The sequence below is a fragment of the Mastacembelus armatus genome, chromosome 8, assembly GCF_900324485.2.
Source record: "Mastacembelus armatus chromosome 8, fMasArm1.2, whole genome shotgun sequence".
In the NCBI taxonomy this organism is placed as follows: Eukaryota; Metazoa; Chordata; class Actinopteri; order Synbranchiformes; family Mastacembelidae; genus Mastacembelus; species Mastacembelus armatus.
In genome coordinates this window covers 19,235,339-19,258,475 of record NC_046640.1, presented here as the reverse complement: position 1 = coordinate 19,258,475, position 23,137 = coordinate 19,235,339, and the positions used below count along the sequence as shown (strand labels likewise).

The 23,137-nt window shown below is 39.9% G+C and overlaps 1 protein-coding gene across 3 annotated transcripts in view; it reads left to right on the top strand.

Moving 5' to 3' along the window:
* Window positions 1-21,363, top strand: part of mgat5b (alpha-1,6-mannosylglycoprotein 6-beta-N-acetylglucosaminyltransferase B) — a 46,286-nt gene extending 24,923 nt beyond the window's left edge. For all 3 annotated transcript variants that reach the window (XM_026325135.1, XM_026325134.1, XM_026325133.1), the window contains 11 exons: window positions 524-693; window positions 8,470-8,601; window positions 10,430-10,563; window positions 11,577-11,707; window positions 12,486-12,491; window positions 13,455-13,610; window positions 13,794-13,940; window positions 14,178-14,294; window positions 16,720-16,794; window positions 19,534-19,805; window positions 20,487-21,363. In XM_026325135.1, the coding sequence (XP_026180920.1) occupies window positions 524-693; window positions 8,470-8,601; window positions 10,430-10,563; window positions 11,577-11,707; window positions 12,486-12,491; window positions 13,455-13,610; window positions 13,794-13,940; window positions 14,178-14,294; window positions 16,720-16,794; window positions 19,534-19,805; window positions 20,487-20,685 (1,539 nt within the window). In that variant the 3' untranslated portion in view covers window positions 20,686-21,363. The remainder of the gene's footprint in view (window positions 1-523; window positions 694-8,469; window positions 8,602-10,429; window positions 10,564-11,576; window positions 11,708-12,485; window positions 12,492-13,454; window positions 13,611-13,793; window positions 13,941-14,177; window positions 14,295-16,719; window positions 16,795-19,533; window positions 19,806-20,486) is intronic.
* Window positions 21,364-23,137: the final 1,774 nt, after the last annotated feature.

The window sequence follows — 23,137 nt, the reverse complement described above, 5'->3', positions numbered from 1 at the left end:
GCAGCTAAGAAAAATAATTAAATGTTGCCATCTGTTGAAAAATCTAATTTCATTACATATTTAACAGCCTGGAAAATCCGTTCTTCCCCATCAGCAGGTAAAGCGCTCATGTACTCATGTATTGTTCTGCATATCAATTAGCTTTCAGCAGGTCAATTTTCATTTTGACTCAAGCTGATTGTATTTCTTGGGAGTTAAATTAATGTGAATATGCTGTCACTTGCTTTCTTGCTTTCATTAGATACTCAATTTAAAATGTGACATTACTGATCCATGCCAAATATCAGAACTTATTTATATGTGAATCTTTTGCTCTATGAAATCTCAATTATTCACCATGTGGGACTGGAGGCTGTCTGAATAGAAAAATCAAAAATTAATGGAAGTAATAGATTGTTTGCTGTAATAATGATGCAGAGACAATTTAACAAAAATGCATACACTCCATTAAAAAACATCATGCTCAGTGCTGACTGGAGCAGTCTTCTCTTGCCCTGACTTTTCTTCTTCCTTCTGCATTCAGATCTTAGTCCATGTGGGTTTTCTGACAGAGGAATCTGGAGATGTCTTCAGTCCCAAAGTGCTGAAGGGGGGTCCTCTGGGTGAGATGGTGCAATGGGCTGACATCCTCACAGCCCTACATGTGCTGGGACACGACCTCAAAATCTCTGTTTCTGTCAAAGAGCTGCACGGGTGAGTAGAGCTCTTTACATTAACTTTTTGTTTTGTCATCTGACTTTCAAGCAGTAGACAGGCCTGCTGCAGTTAGTCCAATACAGTACAAAGCTGCACATCTGATAAGTTTTATGATGTGTCCCCCTAAGAAAGAATAGCTTATTACTTGAGTGGAAATGTTTTGTTGTTTGTTGTGAATAACTTGCAAGTGATCAGCGGCTCAGTCAGAGCACTGTTGCCCACACAGTGTTTTTGATCACCTTTGTCCACACACAGATAAGCTCTCTCTCCTACCTACTGTTTCAGCCTGAGGGTCTGACAGCATCTCTACAGCTTGTGCACCTTCTTCCTGCCACAGCTCACTGGCTCCATAGCGATAACGTATATATGCGCACTTCCACTCACACAGAGTGCTTTCGTCTAAAAATATAAGCGTATTAATTGCCAGACTGGTTCGAGCTGCAATAAGAGGATCCAGACAGGTCCAGTCCTGCCTTGGACATTTTCTCAGCACCATGATCTTTCAGAACTGCTCAGGCTTCACACTGGCTGCTCAGGAAAATCACTGTGTACAAGACTAGATTTGCTGTCGATTCTTTTCTGCTGGTGGGTGGTGTGAAGCTGGAGCAGACAGGCTGATGATAATGTGCACTTGTTATTGAGAACTGATGCATTGCTGTGGGGAAGAGGTAAGGCCACTGATGAGTTCGAGCTGCTCTTTGATCCTATATTTCAGGCTGGGACGAAAAGCTGCTTTGATAAGAACGGACTAGGGAGATCAGTGAGGTGGGGGAAGATGCTGTGGTGAAAGTGCTTTTGCTGGCCATGCTATTATTTACCCCACTAATTGCTGTCATGGTATTGAATCACTGCAGTCTGTCTCCATTGGGAGCATCATCAGAAATGTTTAGAAAATAGCAGCAAGTCTGACAGAAACTTGCAAAAAAAAAAAAAACATCAGCCAAGGTTAGGGCCAGTACTTTCCAAAGGCTGAATATAGTCAAAATGCATGTGTGTGTGTGTTTGAGTGTTTATTGCACAGCGGAGAGAGGGAGAGTTGAGTTGAATGTTATGGGTATATGAACTTTTATGTAAGTGTGCAGTGATGTTCCATTAGATCAGTATCATCCATTAGGGCTAATATTGGTCTCTGTTCATCAGGAAATAAAATGTTCAGCCTTAGATAAAATGTAATGAAAATAAAGGCTAGTGGATTTTTCCAGCCATATCCCTTTTTGCTTGCACCGCCACAAAACAACCCAGTGTACATATTCTGCTTTTTTATGGCCTTCTTAAATTGGCCAGTTAATGGCAGATGCTGAACATCCGTAAATCTCTTTTCTGTGACTATTAATGAATAGAAGAAGGGAACATTTCACTCCATCCCTTATTTTAACTCTCTCACATGCTATTAAATTGGCAGATCATTATGTGGGTTGTGCTTCCACAGACTCCCTCAGCCTTGGATCTATTTACATTTCCTGCTCTTCACTTGCCCACACAGGCTTTGTAAAGAAATTTAAAATCACTGGATGTCCTGCTGTGGTTCTTATGTGGACAGGATTGTTGTTATGTTTAGCATCTACTTTGACAAATTAGCTTCTTTGGGAGCTTCATTACAGTGGACTCAAGCTGTTGGTTTACGACACATAACTCTCTCTAACTGGCAACACTCTTGTGTTCACCTGTGAAACTTAAATTATGCAATTAGCATGTTAGCAATAAACGGGTGTTCGTCCAGGTGTAGCGCAAATGTTCAAGCTGAAAATAACGATGAAAGCATTTTTCGACCCACTTCTATACTGGGAGGTGGTGCTAATTATGATGATGCCTTAATTAAAAGAATGCCAGTCAATCCTCAAATGGTGAAAATGGAAAAAAAAAAAAAAAAAATCATGGTGGAAAATGTCTTATGTGTGTTGAATTAAGGAATGTAAGTCTCCCTGCTCCTTCGTGCCAATTTGATGCTTTAACATGATGCATTCCAATCTGCTTTAATCGCTGTGCCAACTCTTCCACCTCAGCTAATTGTAAATGTTTTTTGAAGTACTTTAAGATTTTTTTATTTTTATTTTTTGACACTTCCCCCCAAATCAAAATGTTATGTCTTTTAGATATTTCTTGTGCTGTCCTTTGAGGACAAGCAATGTTGCCCCTAGTTGTGGTTTAAGCTATAGAGGAAGTTGACCAAAAGTAACAGGAAGTTCCAGAAGCTGTTTGTGTGAAGCAGAAGTTGCTGCATAAAACATGTTAATGTGCCATAAATGTTCCACAACGAAGTGAAGCGTCTGCACGAAGGGCAGAATATTACTTTTAAAAAAAAAAAAAAAAAGGCGTGTGTCATGTTCTTCATAGTCAGGGAAGTTAAACATGCTGCAGCATCATGGACGATAGACGACAGAGCTTTTTGACTGTGGCGTCACCAGCGCTGTCATTTGTGCAACAGTGGTGGCACTTATCTGGATGTAATTGTGATTAGACATTCATTTCCTCCAACAGGTAAAAATTGGTGATAACTTTTTATCTGCCACAAGTAAAATTATTCATTTGTCCAATACCAGAACTAACTAACTAACCAACCATTCCCTTTGGCCACATCAGTATCAGAAATACTGAAATACGTCAAATTGTTACTTCTTTTTTTTTTTTGCATGTGTGTTTTGTTCTGATTTGCATATGTTAGCATGCTAATATGCTAAAGTAAGATGGTGAACTTCATCATATTACTATTGTCATTGTGACATACTGTAGCACCGCTGTGCCTGTAGACTCAGTCTGTTTAATCTATGATCAGAGGCTCTGAAATTAAAAATACTACCAGCTATCAGAGGAGGGCTGGAAATTGGCTCATATCTTTAAAGCACATCTTTCACTACAGGTCTAATTCAACATTATTTAATCCTTGGGTATGCACACCTATGTAGTGCTTTTCTACCTTAATGGACAAATAGCAAACGATTTGTCTCTCATTCACCCGTTCAAACACTGATCCAGTGGAGCTGCCTTGCAGATAAAAATGCAGTGAAGATCCATGCAGAGAAAGAGTGATAGTAATCAAGGAGCAAGAGAAGAAATAGTCTTTGTCTTTTGTCCATCCCATCTTTACTGTAGCTGCATCAGCGGCTGAAGTGGCTGTGACATCATTTCAGTCAGTAACACTGGGCTGCCGAGCAGTGAAGCCATCTGTCACTTCTGCTTGGGGATCTCCCCTCATCTCCTTTCAGAGTGACATGGGTAATTAGTTGGCAACAGAGCATGGCATCGCAGCACCTGAGGGCAAGGAAGCAGAGGAGGGAGAGCTGCAGCCTGTCAAGCTGACCAAGTTCTGTCAGCACAGTAGAGAAGTAATGTACCTACAGCGTTGTCATCCTGAGATACCGGTAATCTGAAGAAACCAATATTTTAGAGCTTTTTCAAAGAGACGACCTTCACCCACAGGAGACACTGACGGTCTGTGACAGGATGGTTCCGGATGCCAGTCACACTCTCTTTCTGTATAATTTCACTTGTTCTTGCATATTCTCAGCCTGTGCTGTTTTTTAATTCTTTGGTTTTACATGGAGGCTGTGAGAGCTACTTTGGGTGGATGTTTTGCCTTTGGTGTTTCTATTCCAATTACATCTAGTGGGTTTCTGTACTTGACGGAGCACATTAGCACTGCCTCCAGATAATTTCACCTTGTTCCATGCTCCAAACATACAAATGTGCCTCAATTGTGTGATCAGTAACTCTAAAAAAAAAAAAGATTCAACAAATGTCAGATTGGGGGTCAAATGTGTCTGTAATCCACAAACCTCTTCTAACAGCAGAGGTAATGACAGGCAAGCACAGGCATTGTGATGTGTGAAATACAACACTTGAAGTCAAAGCTGTTTTTCTTGAAGCACCACCAAAGAGCTTTATGGTGCTGCCAGTGTCAGGTTGTGCAGCTCCATACATGCTGATGCATTCTCACCCTGCAGCTTCCTGATTGATGGGCCTTTTGTTATTTTTGCTTTGACATGAAAAGCAAAAGCAGCAGCATTGTTAAAAATAGCCAGTGCAGGCCACCAGTGAAATAACAGCACATGTAGTGTATTGAATAATTGAGGTTAACAGTGATTACAGCACTGTCTATTGCACTTAACATATGTGCGATATTTCATAATTATCATTAGAATACAAATTAATTGAGCTAAATACAACTGTGAACAGCTTTATTAAATATATGTTTACTTTTCAGCTGATCATTTTTGTTTTATCAGAAAAATATTTTAGGTTTAAAATAGGACTAAGGTTTCAATCAATCGATGTGCTTTCTTCATAAACACGTATATGTTTCCAGTATCATTATATTTTTAATAAAAAGTGAAAGTAAGGAACAATAATTACTCTTTATCAAAGCTGTTCTACTCAAAATTCGATGATGGTCACTACACAAGCTCACAAGCTGTTTTAACATGAAGACTGAGCCACATACTACAAAAGTGGCACATCAGCATGGTGTCTGATGGTAACAGCGACATCAGACAGCTTTTGTCTCCTCCCGCTATCCTCCAGTTATCGATTAGCATGCCTGAGCCCACTCCCTCTGCCGGAGCAGCTTTACACACAGTTGCACAACTCTCCTTTCTGCCCATGCCATTTTCTTCACACTGAGCTCTCTATCCTCCCTCCATGCAGCCCCCCCCCATGAACTTCTTGCCCCCAGTTTCATTACTTGATATGTGCCTAGAGATCTGCCTCAGCCAATTCCCCTCCCTGTTGGACATGTGCACCCTTATGTTAAGAAGTAATGCAGTGTGACCCTGAAGTCTTTTACACTCATTTGTTTCTCTGGCTCCCTCCCTCCCCACAAGCTTGTGAGTTGCCATAGTGCCAGTGGCCAGATATGAAATAGAAATTGTCCACGTTGATGGTTGTCAGGTCGTGGTCAGGAAATTATTCATGTCTTGCACCTTTGTTCTTCTTTTTCTTCGGTGCAGTTTTTTCTCTCATGACGTAGTTCTCCCAGCTGAAGCCTGAGCATGTCGCTCAGACCCAGATGTTTTTTCCTGTAGAGACACATTTATATTGTGTCTTAAAGGAGAACACTGAATGGAGATATTCACCCTTTTCATAAAAGATGAATTTATCCTTCTTGCAATAATTGTCTGTATAGCCAACTTCAGTGTTCTTCAAAACCTATTACAATGCATCCAGAAGCATGAGGTTGATCGTCACATTCCTGCATTATGGTAAACATGGGCTGTGTGATTGGTTTGTTTTATGCAAATAAATACATTTTCATGATATGAAGTGGCTTTGTGTTGGGCAGACATCACTAAAGGGGCTCATCACAGGCTGCCTGTTTGTACTGCTGAGAAGAAAAGGCTGCACTCAAAATGAAGCAAAATGTCACCAGCAAGCAATTATATGGCTCAATTATGTGTTTTTAATATTTTCTGCATGATAGTGTGTCTGCATCATGGAGATGAGCTCTGTCAGACATGGCACAGTTAGTGATCATTAGTTCAGTGAATTCATTGTTGGTTTCAGTCTTTTCATGGGATTTGTCCTTAGTAATAAAAACAATGCCAGTTTTATCCTTTAATCTTTGGAGTGTGCACGCGTGTGTGTGCGTGCGTGCGTGCGTGTGTGTGTGTGCACATCAGTGAAAAAGATAAAGAAAACATAGTTGTTTGTGCTATTTGTGTCCTAATATGTGTGCTTGTGTGTTACAGTATGTGTATAGTCCCATTTCCATGCTCCTGGCACCTTCATGCACTTTAATCCTTTTACTCTTACCTTAAAGTTTGCCTGGATTTACATATATCCAATTAAACCTCTGCACAGCAGCAGCTTCAGTGGAGCGATGCCATGCACGACGGTTCTACACTCTACACATTACAGTCTGTGTAATACATCTACTCTCACATTAATGCATGTCTGCTTTAAACTATGTGGGCCAGTAAAAGCCATAATTCAAACCTGAACTCACAGCGAAATATCACGTACACACACTGGTGAGAGCACATGCATATCATTTATACTAGATGTATGCAATGCTGGAAAGTGAAACCACACACATGCAATTGAAATAATACACACACAGCAGTGGAAATATAATTTACTACATTTGAATGTGAGAGAACGCATGAGAGAGTTAATTTCAGAGTTCTTCCATAGAATTTTAAGCCGTACTTTGGTTAGTCTGTGGTCTTTTCATTAGTTTGTCCATTTCCCAGCTAAAATGTCTTATAACATATTAACACTGTGTTTATGTTTTTGTTCGTCTTCTCTGTCGTCTAATATTTTTGTTCCTTTCTCCCTTCTGTAAAGCATTCTGTAATCTGCAGTATACAGGGAAAGGTTATATGTAGTTTATTAGCTGTGGTAAGGTCCTGTCAGATGGACTGCACACAACACAGAGAACAGGCAGGCAGCTTGGGTTGAGAGCTTGTGTGTAAAGCCACTGAATTGTCTGCATGTGTACCTTTGACTGATGAAACCACAGCTTAAAGCACCATTGGCTGACACACTCTTGCTCATTATGCCATCTACTCTGGAGGAATTGGCCACCATGCCCATTTCCACAAGGCTGCAGTGCTGACTAAATATGTTCACTACTGAAAGAGAGATCGATAGTCTGTAGGTCTGCAGATGTGTGTGTGTATGCGCATCCTGGCTTGTGCAGGATTTTTCTGAGGCAAAAAGAGGGAGCGTAAGGTCATGAGTCTGTGACTTTGTGAAGTCACTTTTCTATAATGAGAGAGTAGGTCTCAGTGCATATTTAAAGAGAAGCTTGGATCATATCCTCTTTTTAAATGACCACAGGAAATTTACATTTTGTAAAATCATGGCCAGTATACACACAGTGATATAGGGTTTAAAAATCACATATTGTGCACGTTAAAAGAGTATAGTATTATTTTGTCTATGCTCTATGTGTGTACTAGAATTTGTTTTTACCGACCATCTCAAAATCCACCTACACTGTTTTTGCACTGTGGCGTGCCACTTAAGAAACACTTGCTAAAGTAAAGCAATGCTTCCTTTTGTAATTAAAGCAGATGTGTGTGTTTTGCATTTATCTCAAAGTGCAAACGTGATCTCAGCTGAAAGCAGAGCACTTGTGCTGTACTTTGTCACAGGAGACAACAAATTCACACGTAAGGTGCAGGAAGGCACTGTTGTGGCACTCATGAAGCCTGCATTTTTGTGGCCTGTGCTGTACGTGTGTTTTCTTATGGAGCTCATACGTCCACCCTCTTAGACACACACCTGAGAGAAATGGGAGAAACAGCCCAGAAAGCTCTAAGCTCAATTGCTGGCATCTTGATAAATCAAAACTGTTTTAGTTGATGTGTATTTTAAATATACTGCATATAAAGCCTTTATATTTTGAGTTATCTGTCATTACTGTGAAATGATTACGTCTCTGACATCACAATAGCGATTTTAAAATGAAATGAACTGTTGGATCAGGAAAGACGAAGCTTTGACCATTGGTTGACTCCATCTATATTAATACCAATGTAAAAGCTTTGGGCTCAGGATAAGTGGACCAAGCTTTTAAATGTGCAGAACCATTTTTAAGATTGTGTTCAAGCTCTCAACACATTAGTTCCACATGAGTGTCCCTGCCATGTTTCGTTTTCACCCAAATATTTTCTGTTTTTATGACGCTGTTAAGACTCTCTCAGGGAATGATGCTTTTTTTTTTCCTTGTGTGTTCTACATCTCTTCTGTTCCATTACAGTGAGAGTTTTCATGCTACTCTGCACATTATTCAGCTGTGTAACACTGAAAATGCATTTGACCTTCCATGTGCAGGTTTTTGGGTGTCCCTCCAGGAAGAGGAAGCTGCCCTCTGACAGGACCTCTTCCCTTTGACCTCATCTACACTGATTATCACGGCCTGCAGCAAATGAAGCAACACATGGGTCTGTCACTGAGGAAGCACAAGTCAGTCCTTTTCTATTTTTCTTTTCACTTTCAAAGGCTGTAATTTCTGTTTGTTTCTTCCATCCATTTTTGTTACCAGTAATTGCTTTTGTGATTAAATACTTCACTATTGGCTTATTGACTACAGGCTGTTAGACACTGGGCTGGTAACTTCTCTGCATCAGCAAAACTCTCCTTTTTTGGGGATCCAATTTGGCCTCTTTACACGATGATCAATGAACCAGGTGCAGACTTCAGGGTTGATGTTACTCCTTTTTTTTTTTTTCCAAGAGTCACAACATCTGTTTTTGCTTAAAATTAATATGTACACAAGAGCATAAATATGAGTTCAGTTATAAAATACAGATAATTTCTTTGTAAATGCTCAAACAAACCAGCATCTTTCAGCACTGACTGGCTCCAGGCACTGACATTAAATACAGCTACTATAGTTTTGTCCCTTTGTTCTAGCTGGGCAGCACTGGAGCCGTCACAGTGTACAAGCAAATCCTCTTTGTTTATCCAAACAAAGAAAAAGCATGCAAACAGCTTTTAATGCAAATTACAACTCTGGGAGGAAAATATATTTATGAAAAAGGAGAAGCGTAAAAGAAGAAGTATTTAAGTTGTAGCAAAATGACAAAAATAATCATTCAGTATGTATTAAAGGTTTTAAGGTTGTATTGTCTAGCTGTATTGCAGTTAACACCCTATATTTTACTACGAATGCATAGCAGAGAACGGTGCCGCATTCATTAAATAACCGAGCAGCAGGCACACACATTTTACAGTAATTCATCCTGATTCTTCAGCATTTTGAATTCTGCAAAACATGGCCCCGGCTCGCCGACAACGAGAGCTTCCGCTAGGTCCAATCAGCATCAGTCCAAGGTCAGCTGATCGACCAGCACTCCACAGCTTTCAAACAGTGACAGACCGGCACTTTAATTTCCTCTGCAGCCCTGACACTGATTAGAGATGCAGACCATTGACAAATCTTCTCAGATTGCATTACATTAATTGATTTTTTTTTTTTTTTTTTTTTTTCTTTAACTTCCTAGTGTGAATATTTGCTGCTGATAAAGTGCTGATGTTATGTTCGTCTGTCAAACTATGGTGGTGTGAACCAGTTCCAGTCTTTTCTGGTTTTATTGGAGAGGACATCTACATAATGAATTTCAGGATGTTTTAGGATAGATGCAATCGAAGTGACATGATATATTTACTGGTGAAATGTTGCTTTAATATTTTGCCGTACATCCAAAGAGACTAACACACGGCACGAGTTTAGCGTTTCCTAAAATGTGTTTTTGGAGACCAGTGTCAATCCACGTTACAATCCAGGTGTTGCTGTGAACTTTTCCAGCAGAGGGCCCTGTGGTGGCTGAGAAGCGGGGCTGTGATTTAAGCCTCAGATGTCTGAAATGTCTTGAGGCATGTGTATGTTTTGCTCAGTGGGGAGAGACTGGCAGGAGACATGGATATCCATCACCACTGACAGCTTTAAAAACCAGGACTCTGACAAGGAGACACTGTAGCGCTGAGATGAGCTTTTTTAACTCATGGCTTACAACGTGAAGTAATTCCCTGATTTTGTATATGTTACCTTATCTTATGTTTTGTGTATGTTATTTTGTTGTCTTCTGCTTAATCTGCATTTAAGTTATGTTTGGTCTGTGGTGAAATACATCAGGCTAATGATGTTATTTTCTACAGAATACTTTAACATACCAATTAATCACATTTTGCCAGCAGCAATCCAGCTGTGCACTTGTTTGTTGTTTTTTAATCTATTACTTGAAATTACGAGACAATATTGTTTTTAGTTCAGTCTGTTATGTTCTCCCAGGTGCCACATCCGAGTAATTGACACCTTCGGCACTGAGCCTGCTTACAACCACGAGGAGTACGCCACTCTGCATGGCTACAGAACCAACTGGGGCTACTGGAACCTTCATGGCCAGCAATACATGACGATGTTCCGTATGTGGACTTTGACTTTTTTCTTCCAATGCCAGTTTCCACTGTTTTCTTTCTGAGGTTAAGGCCAGACAGCACATCTACCTGTGTGAAATGGTTATAGTAAACATCCACATACATCTCAGAGATAAGTAAAAATCAAATAGTGTTTTGATGCGCGTGTGTGGGTGCGTGCGTGCGTGCGTGTCTGCGTGTGTGTGTGTGTGTGCATCCTGATGGAGCGTGTGAGCAGATTGTGTGAGTTTATAAAGTCCTCGGGCCATTGCAGGCGAGTATGTGGCACAGAACCCGTTCGGAACAGATGCGCCTGCACAGATGCCCAAAGTCACCAACTGTGGCAAAGTATCACCAGCCTTACACACGACGAAATGTAGAAACACAGAAACACATCATGCACAAACTGATGGCACTAGTCTCCTATTAATTCAGCAACATTGGGCAGCCCCTCAGATACTTATTACAAAGTATGACACTGTGAAAGATGTCAGCATTCTTCTCCTTTTGGAAAACTGAAATCAGTTTCCTTCTCCTTCCAACTTGACATCTCACTGCTGTAGTAGAGCGCTGCACCATTCCCAGTACTGTACCGGTCGCAGTGTTTGTGTTGTGTTGTTTGTGTGTCATGGAAGCTGAATTTTAAACTGCAGTCCATAAATCTGTTCGTTAAAACTACAGTAAAGTAGATGTAGTCACTGCTGTTCAATTGCTCTGACTTACTGTTGATACTGTATGCAATTAAAACCCACCACTCAGCTGATTCACGGTTTATTGAATGATGAATTTAGCTGGTCAGACTTTCTCAAACTAAGCAAATACACCAAAACACACTGCCAATAATAATAAGTAACCTTATGAATTTCTACTCAACAGAATTCCCACAGAGCAGCTTTGATTCTGTATTCTGTACATGCACAGCAGTATCTCCATCACTGCTCCTTAATTTTAATCTGATTTTTTGAGACATGAAATTGGACTTGTAATGTTCTATTGCCAATTTCTTTGTTTGTCCTTGGTAGCCCACACTCCAGACAACTCTTTTATGGGCTTTGTGGTGGAGCAGCTGAATGAGACTGAGCGACAGAACATTCAGCGAAACAAGGTTAACAATATGGCTGTTGTGTACGGCAAAGAGGCCAGAATGTGGAAGGTCAGTATCTCATGTAACCCCTGCAAAACTGTCAATAGATGTAGTATGTTTTTCTGTGTTTCCAATCTTCTAATCTGTTTCTAATGAAAACATGCTGGCATTAGGTTGTTTGTGGCTTCATATGAAATGTACATTGATGCTGTGAAAGGTGTCTTGCATGTGATAAATGCAAGATGTGAGAACCTTTGATTATCACTTCTCTTTGCTGTACAGCACTCACTAGATGTTACATTACCTGCAGATAACTTTGTCCTCCAGCAATCTGGCCTAAAGACTTTGGTAGAGGAACAATTGTTTTTGTTTAGAGTAAATTTTCCCTCCGAGCTATTGGCAAGGTTTTTCACTCTTACTGTAACTATGAAGTGAGCTGCAGCCTCCCCCAAGGTTTGCTTTATTTGAATCTGACTGCAGCTTTGTTCCTACGCTGCCGTAGCCTTCCCTGCTTCTCAGAACAACCTGATCTGCAGTGTAACATTTGTGATTTGGGAAGATTGCCATGTAAAAGCCAGTGTTGTCAGGTTTCTCCATACAATACCTGCCCCCTAACTGAGAGCAGCCTCTTCCTCCACCTTAGTTCTGAGATTCACATGTGAGACATCGGGCTTGGAAAGGTCCTATGAGACGAAAATGACTATGTGTCTATTTGATTTCATATTCTCTCTTTTCCTCTACATCTGCCTCTCCCTGCTCGCATCCGTCCCCTTCATACTTCTGTTCTCATCCTCTGTGGTTCTGTATTCATCGTCCAATGGTGCATCTTTGATGGGTCCACACACAGCTTCAAGTAAGTACACCTGCTTTTCACTGGCATTACCCACTCCCCAAATGCCAAAACTCAGAGTGTTCTCAGACTTTTTAGTGGCCTAAAATTTGTGTTACAGTATGTTGGCATGAATTTATGCACGAGCCTTAACTTTTGAATGTCAGTTATTTCAAATTCTATATTTACAGATATCAGCCAACCCCTAGATCTGTTAAAAGTTTAATTTAAGCAAGTTTTAAATACATTGAAAGAATTAAGTTACCATGAAAACTGGTCATAGTTGCAATTCATTTTAACAAGGCTGATAAAGATTTTGGGAGTAGTGTTATTTTATGTAAAAGAAAGTGATTTTATGTCCATGCTGCTTGGAAACATTAAAACAGCCCAAGATGATGGATGAGAAGTAACACCAGTGACATTTCTAAATGATTTAGGTCTTGAAGACATAGATTCAGGAAATATTTCATAACATTCCCTCCAGAAACACTTGATGATGTCAAGTCATTCACGCAAATTGTCTCCACAGATCAACACAGAAAGTTTACGTTGATTTAAGTCTTTCATAATTTCACAGGTGCTGAATAGTTGCTAAAATGATGATGTTAGTGCTTACAAGAGCAGACTCGGCCCAGTGCTGCAGGAGCAGTGATTTACACTCTCTAAATTAAATATTGCACAAATTAAAACAAGACAGCCAAACACACATCAATCAGTAAATGCTGATTCAAAGATAGTTTATATTTGGTTGAAATAGTACTGGCAGCATTTAACAGCTACAACAGAGGTCTGCAGTTTAATATGTGAATTCTCAAAGTAGCATAAGACAACTAGCGAAAGATGCCAAGTAATCTGACCAAACTGGCAAACACTGAACGGTCAGAGGCTTAAGCTACAATTTTGGATCCAGATGAAGGTGACCAACTTTTGTGATTGATTGAGTTGCTTTACAATTCCCCTTCTAATGTCTCCTGTCTGTTTCTAAAGGGTAAGGAAAGGTTTCTGGCCATTCTGCATCGCTACATGGAGATCCATGGCACGGTCTACTATGAGACGCAGCGCCCGCCAGAGGTGCCTGCCTTTGTCAAGAACCATGGTCTGCTACCTCAGCAGGAGCTGCAGCAGCTTCTTAGAAAGGCCAAGGTAGCGATACTACTATAGTTTTCATGAGCTCCAGAAAAGCTCACACAATTAGTGGTTTATATTTAAATGTTTTGTAGATGTTTTGATGCTTCACCAGAGTCGTATCCGAATGTTCGCCTGGATATGAGCATCTCAGTGTATACACTCCTGATCTGATCGCTTCCTTCTCATGTTCCTGTCAAGCTGTTCATTGGATTTGGCTTTCCATATGAAGGTCCTGCCCCTTTGGAGGCCATAGCCAGTGGATGTATTTTTCTGCAACCCAAGTTTGATCCTCCTCACAGTTCTCTTAATCATGAGTTCTTCAGAGGAAAGCCCACCTCTAGGAAGGTACACACAGACTCATTCATAAGAAGAGAAGAATCATCACTGTGAATAATATGAGTCATTTATTCTCTGCCTGATAGTCCACCTATCCACACATGATATCAATCAGTTTATTTCAGCATGCACATTATACACAGTAATCCAATAATAAAATATATTGAGTCCAACACTGTAATCTGATCTTGATTTGATTTTCTGTTTGGACTTTTTTATAATTGTGAATATTTCCCCCCACCTCAGGTGTCCTCTCAGCATCCCTATGCAGAGCAATATATCGGCAGGCCACATGTTATCACAGTCGACTTCAATAACTCTGAAGAGTTTGATGCAGCTATCCGAGAGATCATGAAGATCAATGTATGTATCTGTTCTTACTGTTTGCAATCCCACCTCAGCCTATATTATTTAGCAAAATAATGGTCTTCTATTATTATTGTCTACCACGGTACATTTTACACTGCTGCATGGTGAGAGCATAATTTTCTCTCGCACACTTTGTATTCAGGTTTGCCCCACTTTAAAAGCCCTCGGCCTTTAATAGAGCTCTTAATCATGGCATCTGGCATAGCAGAAAAATGCTTAGCCTAGCTCACTCTCTGCTCTCTGCACTTCTAATTGCTTTTGATACTGAATGGCTCAGTGGGTAACCTGTACCCACACCTGGGTTTACATGGCAACTTTCCAGAGGCCAGGCCCACATTCAAGCATTGTCCACAGCAGATCATATTAATCCATCACGCTGTGCTCAATCTGTCACCAGAACAACACCAAGCCACAGCCAAGCCTCTCGCAGTGCCAAGATGTATGCATACCTGCCAGGTGTGTTAAATAAACCCTGAGTTTCTGCTGATAGAGGCAAAATGCAGAGCCAGTTGTTGTGGCACTTGCAGATTCTTAATTAAAAATGGATCCTTTAGGGAAAAAAAAAATATTAATCACAGACTGATGGAATACATTTCACCTTACATTTCCAAAATTAAATAAATTAAGAGCAGCTTCTTCTTGCATGATTGACTTGCAGTGGTTTCACTTCTGGAGATGTCATCTTGCACAGATACAAAAAATTTGATGCCGTATCAAAAGCACCACACCTCTGTCAGTGTTATCCCTTAATAATCACCATGGACAGGATTTTAGGTAAAATATGAATGAATCCAGCTGCAGAATCACTGTGACCTTGTCGCAGTACCTGTAACCATGGTAACTTTACACAACAAAGATGTTACTAATGAAAACTAAGAATTTCTTTGAATCTTTTTAAAGATACTTTGTGATGTGTGATTGATTTGTATGTGATTGTTCTCTCGTGTTGTTAATGCATGTTCACAAGATGCTATTGTGTTTCCATGCAGTAACAATCTCGTTCCCATTATTAAATAATGTACATTGCAGCAGTGGTCTGGACACCACGCAGTGAGTTTGTTTATATGCATTCACAGCCGGCTCAACACGTAAGTTTTTAATCAACACAGATCACATAGATACCTTTTGCTCATAATCCTGCTTCTCATGTTGCTGATGATAGATAGCAATTTCTGTTAGTGAACTCAAGCATTACCTCCCGCCTCAATGACACATTTGCCTCAGATTTTAATGGCACCATGGCAACAGTGCATGATAGAAATGAAGAAACAAGCAGCTGATAAAGAACCACAGAAACATCTGTGACACCTGCACGATGTTGCTCGCCGGCTGGGATGGTGTGCCTTTTTATCAACATGGCTGCCCTCGGCATAATTCGCCTCAGGAACGTGGATGAGGTTTTATTTTGTCAAAAGTGATGCTATGAAATAATGAATGTTGCTCACATATTTTTGTGGCCAAGCAATGGAGTCAATTTAGGGATATAAATTGCGCAGTCATTTTAAAAATGTTTTCCGCTGCTGAATTCAAATCACCCTCTATGAGGACATTTTTTTTTCTCTTGCTCCGATTCTATTATGTAAAGATGCCCAAAAGGCAAAATGCATTGTGGAATAGCTGATGAAGTGCCAGATACATTTCATTAAACTCAGATGAAATAAAGTAATAAGAGAGTGCTAAAAGGAACACAACACTAAAAGGAACCATTTATCAATTTAAAAGCCTGAGTGCCTTAGTGGCCTGATAGTAAACAATAAGGTCTCACTTCAGAGGGGATTCTGCAGAATGGATCCTGCCCTGATATATTTCATAATTGTTGCTGTTATCAAAACACTATAATGTAGGTTTAAAATGCATTAATTAAAATAAACCTCATTAAATCTCAGCAGACATCAACCTGCATACACTATCTTTTTTTTTTTCCCCACAGTAAAAGTGTCCCTGTCACTGCAGTGTTCTCACATTAATCACAAGGCTGTTGGTCTAAAACACAAGAAAGAAGAGGAAAAACTATTGATTAGTGAATGATAATCAACTGCCTGCCATCAAAGTCAGGCAATGAGTGACTGGCCTTAAGTGACACTGATAACTGCACCCAAAGGATCCAGAATGCACAAGATCAGCCTCTCATGTTGTATGACCTGTGATCTGCTGTCAGTTTAATACATTGTTTGACATATTGATATGGTCATGAGTAAAAATAATGAAATCAATTTTTAAAGCTGTCAACTGTGATGTATTATGTCATTGATTTTAATGTGAGACTTGTGGTGTGATATAGGCCTTTCACAATTACGCTAATGAATATGTCAGCTTTGATTAAATATGAGATGCTCAGTTCCTGTAATTACAATAGCTTCGTTCTGTGGACTCACACGCACACATGCACTTCATCTGTCGTACACATCTGTGTTTGCAGGTGGAGCCATTTCTGCCCTATGAGTACACCTGTGAGGGGATGCTTGAGAGAGTTCATGCCTACATTCAGAACCAGGTTGGTGCCTACTCAAATCCTAATCAGTAGCTATGCTGGTTAGGCTCATAATGATATCATGGAAATGATCTGTCAGTGCATATGTCGCCTCTCAGCAGGTTGTGTTGGAGCACAGTTTGGTGGAGTGAGCAGGTCACAGAAATTATGCGAAATGTGAGCTGCAACCACAAAAATAGTTCAATTGCTGTGGCCCTTTTAAAATCAATAGTTTTTTATGAGATGATATATTTTGTGTGTGTGTATCTGTATTTATTATTTTACTTCTTTTGTATGCAGTAAATTATTTACTAGTTGTTTTTATTCTCTAAAACAATAAACTATATTTAATATCAATATTATAGAAATATTAATGCTAGTCTCATCTGTGTATGCTAAATATAAATAATGTATAATTCCTCATTTTCATAGATCCACAGTGGGTGCTTTGACTATTTCTCAATAGTAACTTACTGTGCTAAGACAAGAATCTCACTGTTCTTTCAGCTTTTCCTCACCAATTTAAAGTCCTTGGGTGTTGAGTGATGCTAAGTTCAAAGGTTCTGCTTAGGGTGTTTTCATCAACCTGAAAGAGCTGATCACTGGCATCGTCTGTCTGCTGTTTGGCACTGAGCAGGTAGCCTATAGTGAGCTTTAGAGCTTTTTCCCAGAGCAGCTCCCTGCTGTAGCTGGAAACGGTCCTATGGGAGTGGTGAGAGTGAAACAAAAGAAACAGTGGCAGTCAGGACAGGTAAATAATGAGCTGAAACACTGTAAAGCTGAAGGGAACTTTAAATTCAGCTGATTATTCTCTGTAGGTTTGTAGGAGCAACTCCTTTCACACTGTCACATTGCATTTACATTATCAAGTGATGTGTTCGTAGCATTTGTATCCATTATAGCTGCATCTGCTGTGTGTGTGCAGTTGTGTTACTAGGTTCTGAGCTACATTTTTAGCTCTACCTGGAGTGAACCAACCATTTTCAGGTGCAACTGGTTGGACACTTGAGCTTGTTTTTTCCAACCACGTACAGTCTCCCTATTTGAAGACTGTGTCTTGACAGTAGTAATTACAATACTAATACAGAGTCTGAACAGGTGAAGGAAGCGTCACTACAATGGCCTCTGCTCAACTCTTCTCTGTGAGTTGCCTCAGATTCTTTGTTAACAAGAGAATGGAAAATAATTGGCTCTTTTTTAAAGCCCGAAATGTTTTGGCTCTGTGTTCTTGTTCCGGAGCAATTCATTTTATTTTCTCAAGGGATTCTGTTGCATTTTGGTCATTTATCCACCATCTAAACTGCACTGTATCACTCAACAAACTCACACTTCTCATTTTTCCAAGTCTATTTTTCTATTATTTGTTTGGATTTTCGCAAAGAGAAAGCTGCCAGAGATGTTTGGAGAGCAGTCAAGACGTGCTGCACATCTTTCAGTCGGGTTTTGGAGAAGATGAGGGTGTTGTCTCGACAGAAAAAGGCATCAGTGTTTAGCATTTTGTTGTAACACATCATCAACAAGACCCTGGGAAAAAAGAAAAAGAACAAATGAGCTCTGGCAAGGAAAGAGGATGGTCAGAGTAGCTGTCGGCCCTTAGGTGGAGTGAAGATTGTCGGTACACTAATGACTCATTTTTCTCAATGATGCTTCTGGGAGACAGTGATGAAAGAGAAAAATAATGCTCATGCATAAAAATGAATTCTTTTCCAGCTTTTAATATACATCAAAAAAAAAGAACTAATCGGTACACAAGACACATATTGTGCTTCCTCCTCTAATCCAGGGCCAACACGCTAACAGAAGTTCTTAGTTCAAAAAATAACAAACAAAAATCCCCTAAAACCTGACTGCAAATGCACAGACAGTTATATTTTCTGAAGATTTACAGGATTTTGTCATCCCTGCCATATCATCCCTCATGTTATGAGGGATCGTAAAGGATCTGGCAGTGTCAGGTTAAAGAAATGTGTTAGCCTCTGCTCTGCTGTGACATAAACTCTCACACACACTCAGAAACTAAATCTAAATCACAATAAAAGATGATGCTTACATGTACCCAGATATGGACAATATTTACAAGCAAAAATTATTTATATTCAGAGAAATATTAGTGTTTATGTCCCACATGCAAATCCCATGCATATACATGTGCACAAAAAAAATGTTAGAATTTGGTGGAACAAAAATAATATCACACACCTTTCCCCTTTCCATACCTGCCGACTTGCTTGATGTGTTTCTTGAGCTGTGTGTGTGTGCCCTTGTGTTTGTGTATATCTCAGATGTCTGTGTTTAGGAGTCGAAGTGCAGCAGAGATGGAGAGATTGGAAGTCTGGTTATTGCCTCCGGGCGCTAGAAACCTGTTTAATAAACGGGTCTGCAGGCCAGAGAGACATGTCAGAGAAATATTATTACCTGGGTCTTATGAATAGCCCCAGCTGGAGGGGGAATCTAATCAGGGCTCTCACCAGAGTCTAATTCTCCTGCCAAACCTCATTTGTTATTGGGTTATTCAACTGCATTCATATCATTTTCTGGAAGAATGACAAGGATTTGTCAGTCCTGATCAACGCTTTAATAATGCAATGCTTCTTTTATTATTTCCTGTATGAGTTGCATAGAAGATATATGAGTTGCTAAGATGAATGTATAATTTCTCACTGATGTGTAGTGCAGTGTTTATTCTAGCTAACATGTCAGAGTGTTGGCAGCCTAGCACTTGAAGTATTACTGATCTGGGTCATTTTATCATTGAACCTGCAGGACTTTTGTTCACCAGAAGCTCCATTTCCTCCGGTAAACTTATCTATGCCTTGGCTGGGCAGCCGTCCCAGTCCATTCATCCTCCTACCCAACTCCAGCATCCTAACCTGGGCCCCCAACGCCAGCTCCTACACACCTTGGCCACCTCTCAGTTCGCTGCGGCTTTTGGCTTCTCTGGAGGACCAGTCGTGTGTGAAGGCATGCCAGAGTGCAGGATTAATCTGTGAACCTGCCTTGTATCGCTTTATCAACATTAAGGAGGCATTTAGCGCGTAAGATGTTTCTTCATTTGGAAAATTAGTTAAGTGACTGTGCATGTGGCCCAGCACTTTTTCATTTGCTCCTATTGACACAATAGTTAAGTTAGTTTTGTTATATTTTTTAAAATGACATGAAAACATTGTAGATTTGGAATTCCTTCTGAAATGTCAGTTTTTATTGTTCCTCTAATAAATGAGGCTAATTAAACTGTATTCTGACCCAGCGCACCATCCAGACTATTGATTATTTTGTGAACTTTAATGTCTTGCTAGGCCCGTTTTAAAAATGAGGTGATGCATCTCAAGGCGCTCATCCTGCAAACAATAAATTTAACTAACCAACTAGCTAACCTTCCCTCCTCCCAGTGTCACACCTCATTTGCAGTCCTAGCTTCAAATTACACAAAAGCACAAAGTGAAGAAGACAACACTGGCTCACCCTCTCCTTGTAATATTCCCCTACTCTCCTTGAAAACGTAAAGACTAGACCGCAACAATAATATTAAATATATCACTGGAATAGTCATTGAGGTCCCCTGGCCATCCAGCTAACAACAATAATAAAACTCAGTGTGTTCTCCTGGTTGAATAACATTTAATAACCTCTCTGCCTGTATTTATTTAAAACAATAAATGAACAGATTCTGCATCCTTTAAGTCACACTGTAAACTGTGCCCCGTCTTTGTTTCCAGGCTGGATTTCCAGTGTGAGGGGTTAGAGTCGGAGATGAACCACCTCTTCCCTGCCTTCTCAGTGGAACATGCCGAATGTGGCTTACAACAGGATCCACTGCTGTTCAGCTGTGCCGGCTCCAGTGCCAAATATCAACGCCTTTGCCCCTGCAGGGACTATCGTATCGGCCAGGTGGCTCTGTGCAGTGACTGCCTATGACCAGAGAAGGACCTAGTGGAAGGAGACTCTTTAGTCCTTCGAGACTCTCGTTGATCCAGGAGAGCCTGTGGTAAAATGCTGTAATGCATAAAATGTGCTCTCTTACCTCTGATCTAGGACTGGCTGCCAAAGTTGGCAAGGTGTTAATAACTTCTCAGGGAAATGCATGATACTTTGAGTCTGGTAGGTTTGATGCCTCAGTTTAAAGCTTTACATGGGTGCATTAGGACCACACTCTCTACAAATGTCATGATGAAGTGTGTCATTTGATGGTTAGGTTAGATTGTAAAAGAAATCATGAGCAATCAAAAGGAAAGTTTAGATTTTAAAAAAGCAAATGCTTGTGTGTACTCAGTGTTGTGTGAAAACTTACAGTATCATAGTGGAGTTTGGATATTTGTACTAGATGCACCCAAAGCCATTGTTGAGATCTACTATTTCAAATGTCCTGTAATGAATATATTTGTATGTAAGTGTTGCCTAAAAAAAACAGAGAACAAAAACATGTTGCCATTCTTTAAAACAGTCATGTGTGGAAATTATTATAACTAATAGAATTTTAAAAAGTAGGACTCAACATAATATAAGATACCATCAATCTTTTATAGTCAATTACACAAACCCCGGTATGGAGAAATAACCTAATTACTTCTTACAGTGTGATTTATAAGCAATCAGTGCTGCCTCACACTCGTTAGTTTATAGTCTTTGGATACAAGGTGACAGTGTTTGGGTTGATTTCTGCATCTCTTAGCTGTGGACAAAGTGTTTGTTCTAAATAGTAGTGTATCCTTAAGCACTGCATACAATTCTAAACCTTACATAAATGCATTGAGCATTGTTTTTCTAGACGCACACATTACACACTTTATTTAATAGCACCACCATTTTTGAAAATTACAGCGACAGGCATCAGAGATGAGCTGCAGTATGCACACCAACATATGGTAGCTGCAAGGTTAAATCAGTTTTCTCAAATTGTCATAACATATTATTATACTTAGTATAGCTCTCATGAATGAGGTGGCGTATTTTTGTCAGCAGGCAGAACGACAAGTTTAAAGGATTCGTTCACGTACATGCAGCCATATACTCAAATGCCCTTATGTAAATTTATAGGTTTTTGGTTGCTGTAATTGTGCTTCCCAACACAGCTTTAAAAAGGCACAGGCCTCATTCTGTGCAAAACTGGTTTCAAATTTGAGCTTAATGTTAATACAGTGTACTGTAAAGTTTGCCAGTGTGTGTTAAACAGGAATATCTTCCAAGCCTTCAATGTGTTTCAATCCAAAATTCCCTCCAGTGTGGTTTTCCCAGATGCTGTTTTCTTGCTGAGCTGCAGCAGACGAACAATAACTTTTATCTAACTCATTCTGCTGAAGGTTCATTTTATAGCGTTAGATGACCTTGAGGGTGCATTTTAGCACAGAATGGGAGCATGGGCTTTGTCTCTCATGGCCAGTATAAACAGGAAAGATGATTACAGAAGCCAAAAAGTGTTTGAATATATAGGTGAATGTGAGGGTTGGATGAAACCTGTTAACCTTTAGTTTACGGTTAGTGAAAAAAAAGCCAAAGAAAAGCTGAAGACTAAAGACAGTGAACAATTGGAGTCCATCATCTTATCACATGGCACACTAAAAGATGCAAATGTCAAACTCTCCACTAAATTGACAAATTATTACCAGTGACTGGTGGGGAGTGTTTTCTTCACTTCGGTCACATCAAGCCATGTATTTTTATTCACATCCCCAGTCAATACATTCACTTTTTCTTATTGGGTTTGTGCTTGTGTCCCATATTGCAGGAAGATGTTAGTATGAATGTTATGTGACTCTATATTGTATGACTAAACATGAAACTTTCCAAGCACATGTCCATTATCATTTCCCTCATTTCCCTACTCGCCTGTGCTTTTGTTTGTGTGGGTTTTGTGAATCAAAGTAGCTAAATGTTCGGAGCAATTTTCAATCACCTTTTACCGATGGGCATTATAATATGCACAGAAATGCGGCAATGTCATTATAGTCATTATCATGTGAGCTGCTGCTCCGCTGAAGCTGAAATCCTTCACTTAGATAAGAGGATTTTAATGAGACCACCTCAAAAGGCAGAGTTGGAATTTGCCTGTTTTCATTTAATGATGGTCCTAGTGTCTCTTTGACTGATAGTAAGAACCATTTCACAATATACCCATTTCTCCTTTCCATTTTATAATCTCTAAACTAATATTGAACTTTCTCTCCATCCCCAGAAACCAATGGAGAAAGAATATATGTGTTCGGGGGCAGCAGTCAGGAAGGCTTTGAATCTTTTATGCCTTTTATTGTAAAAAAAAAATCAGGTTTTGAACAAAAACCTCAGAGACTTAAGAGAAAATAATATAAACAGCTATTTTGAGTTTTCTGAAGTGGTAGTTCTTTTGTGCTGAACCTACAGAGCTGCACCAACC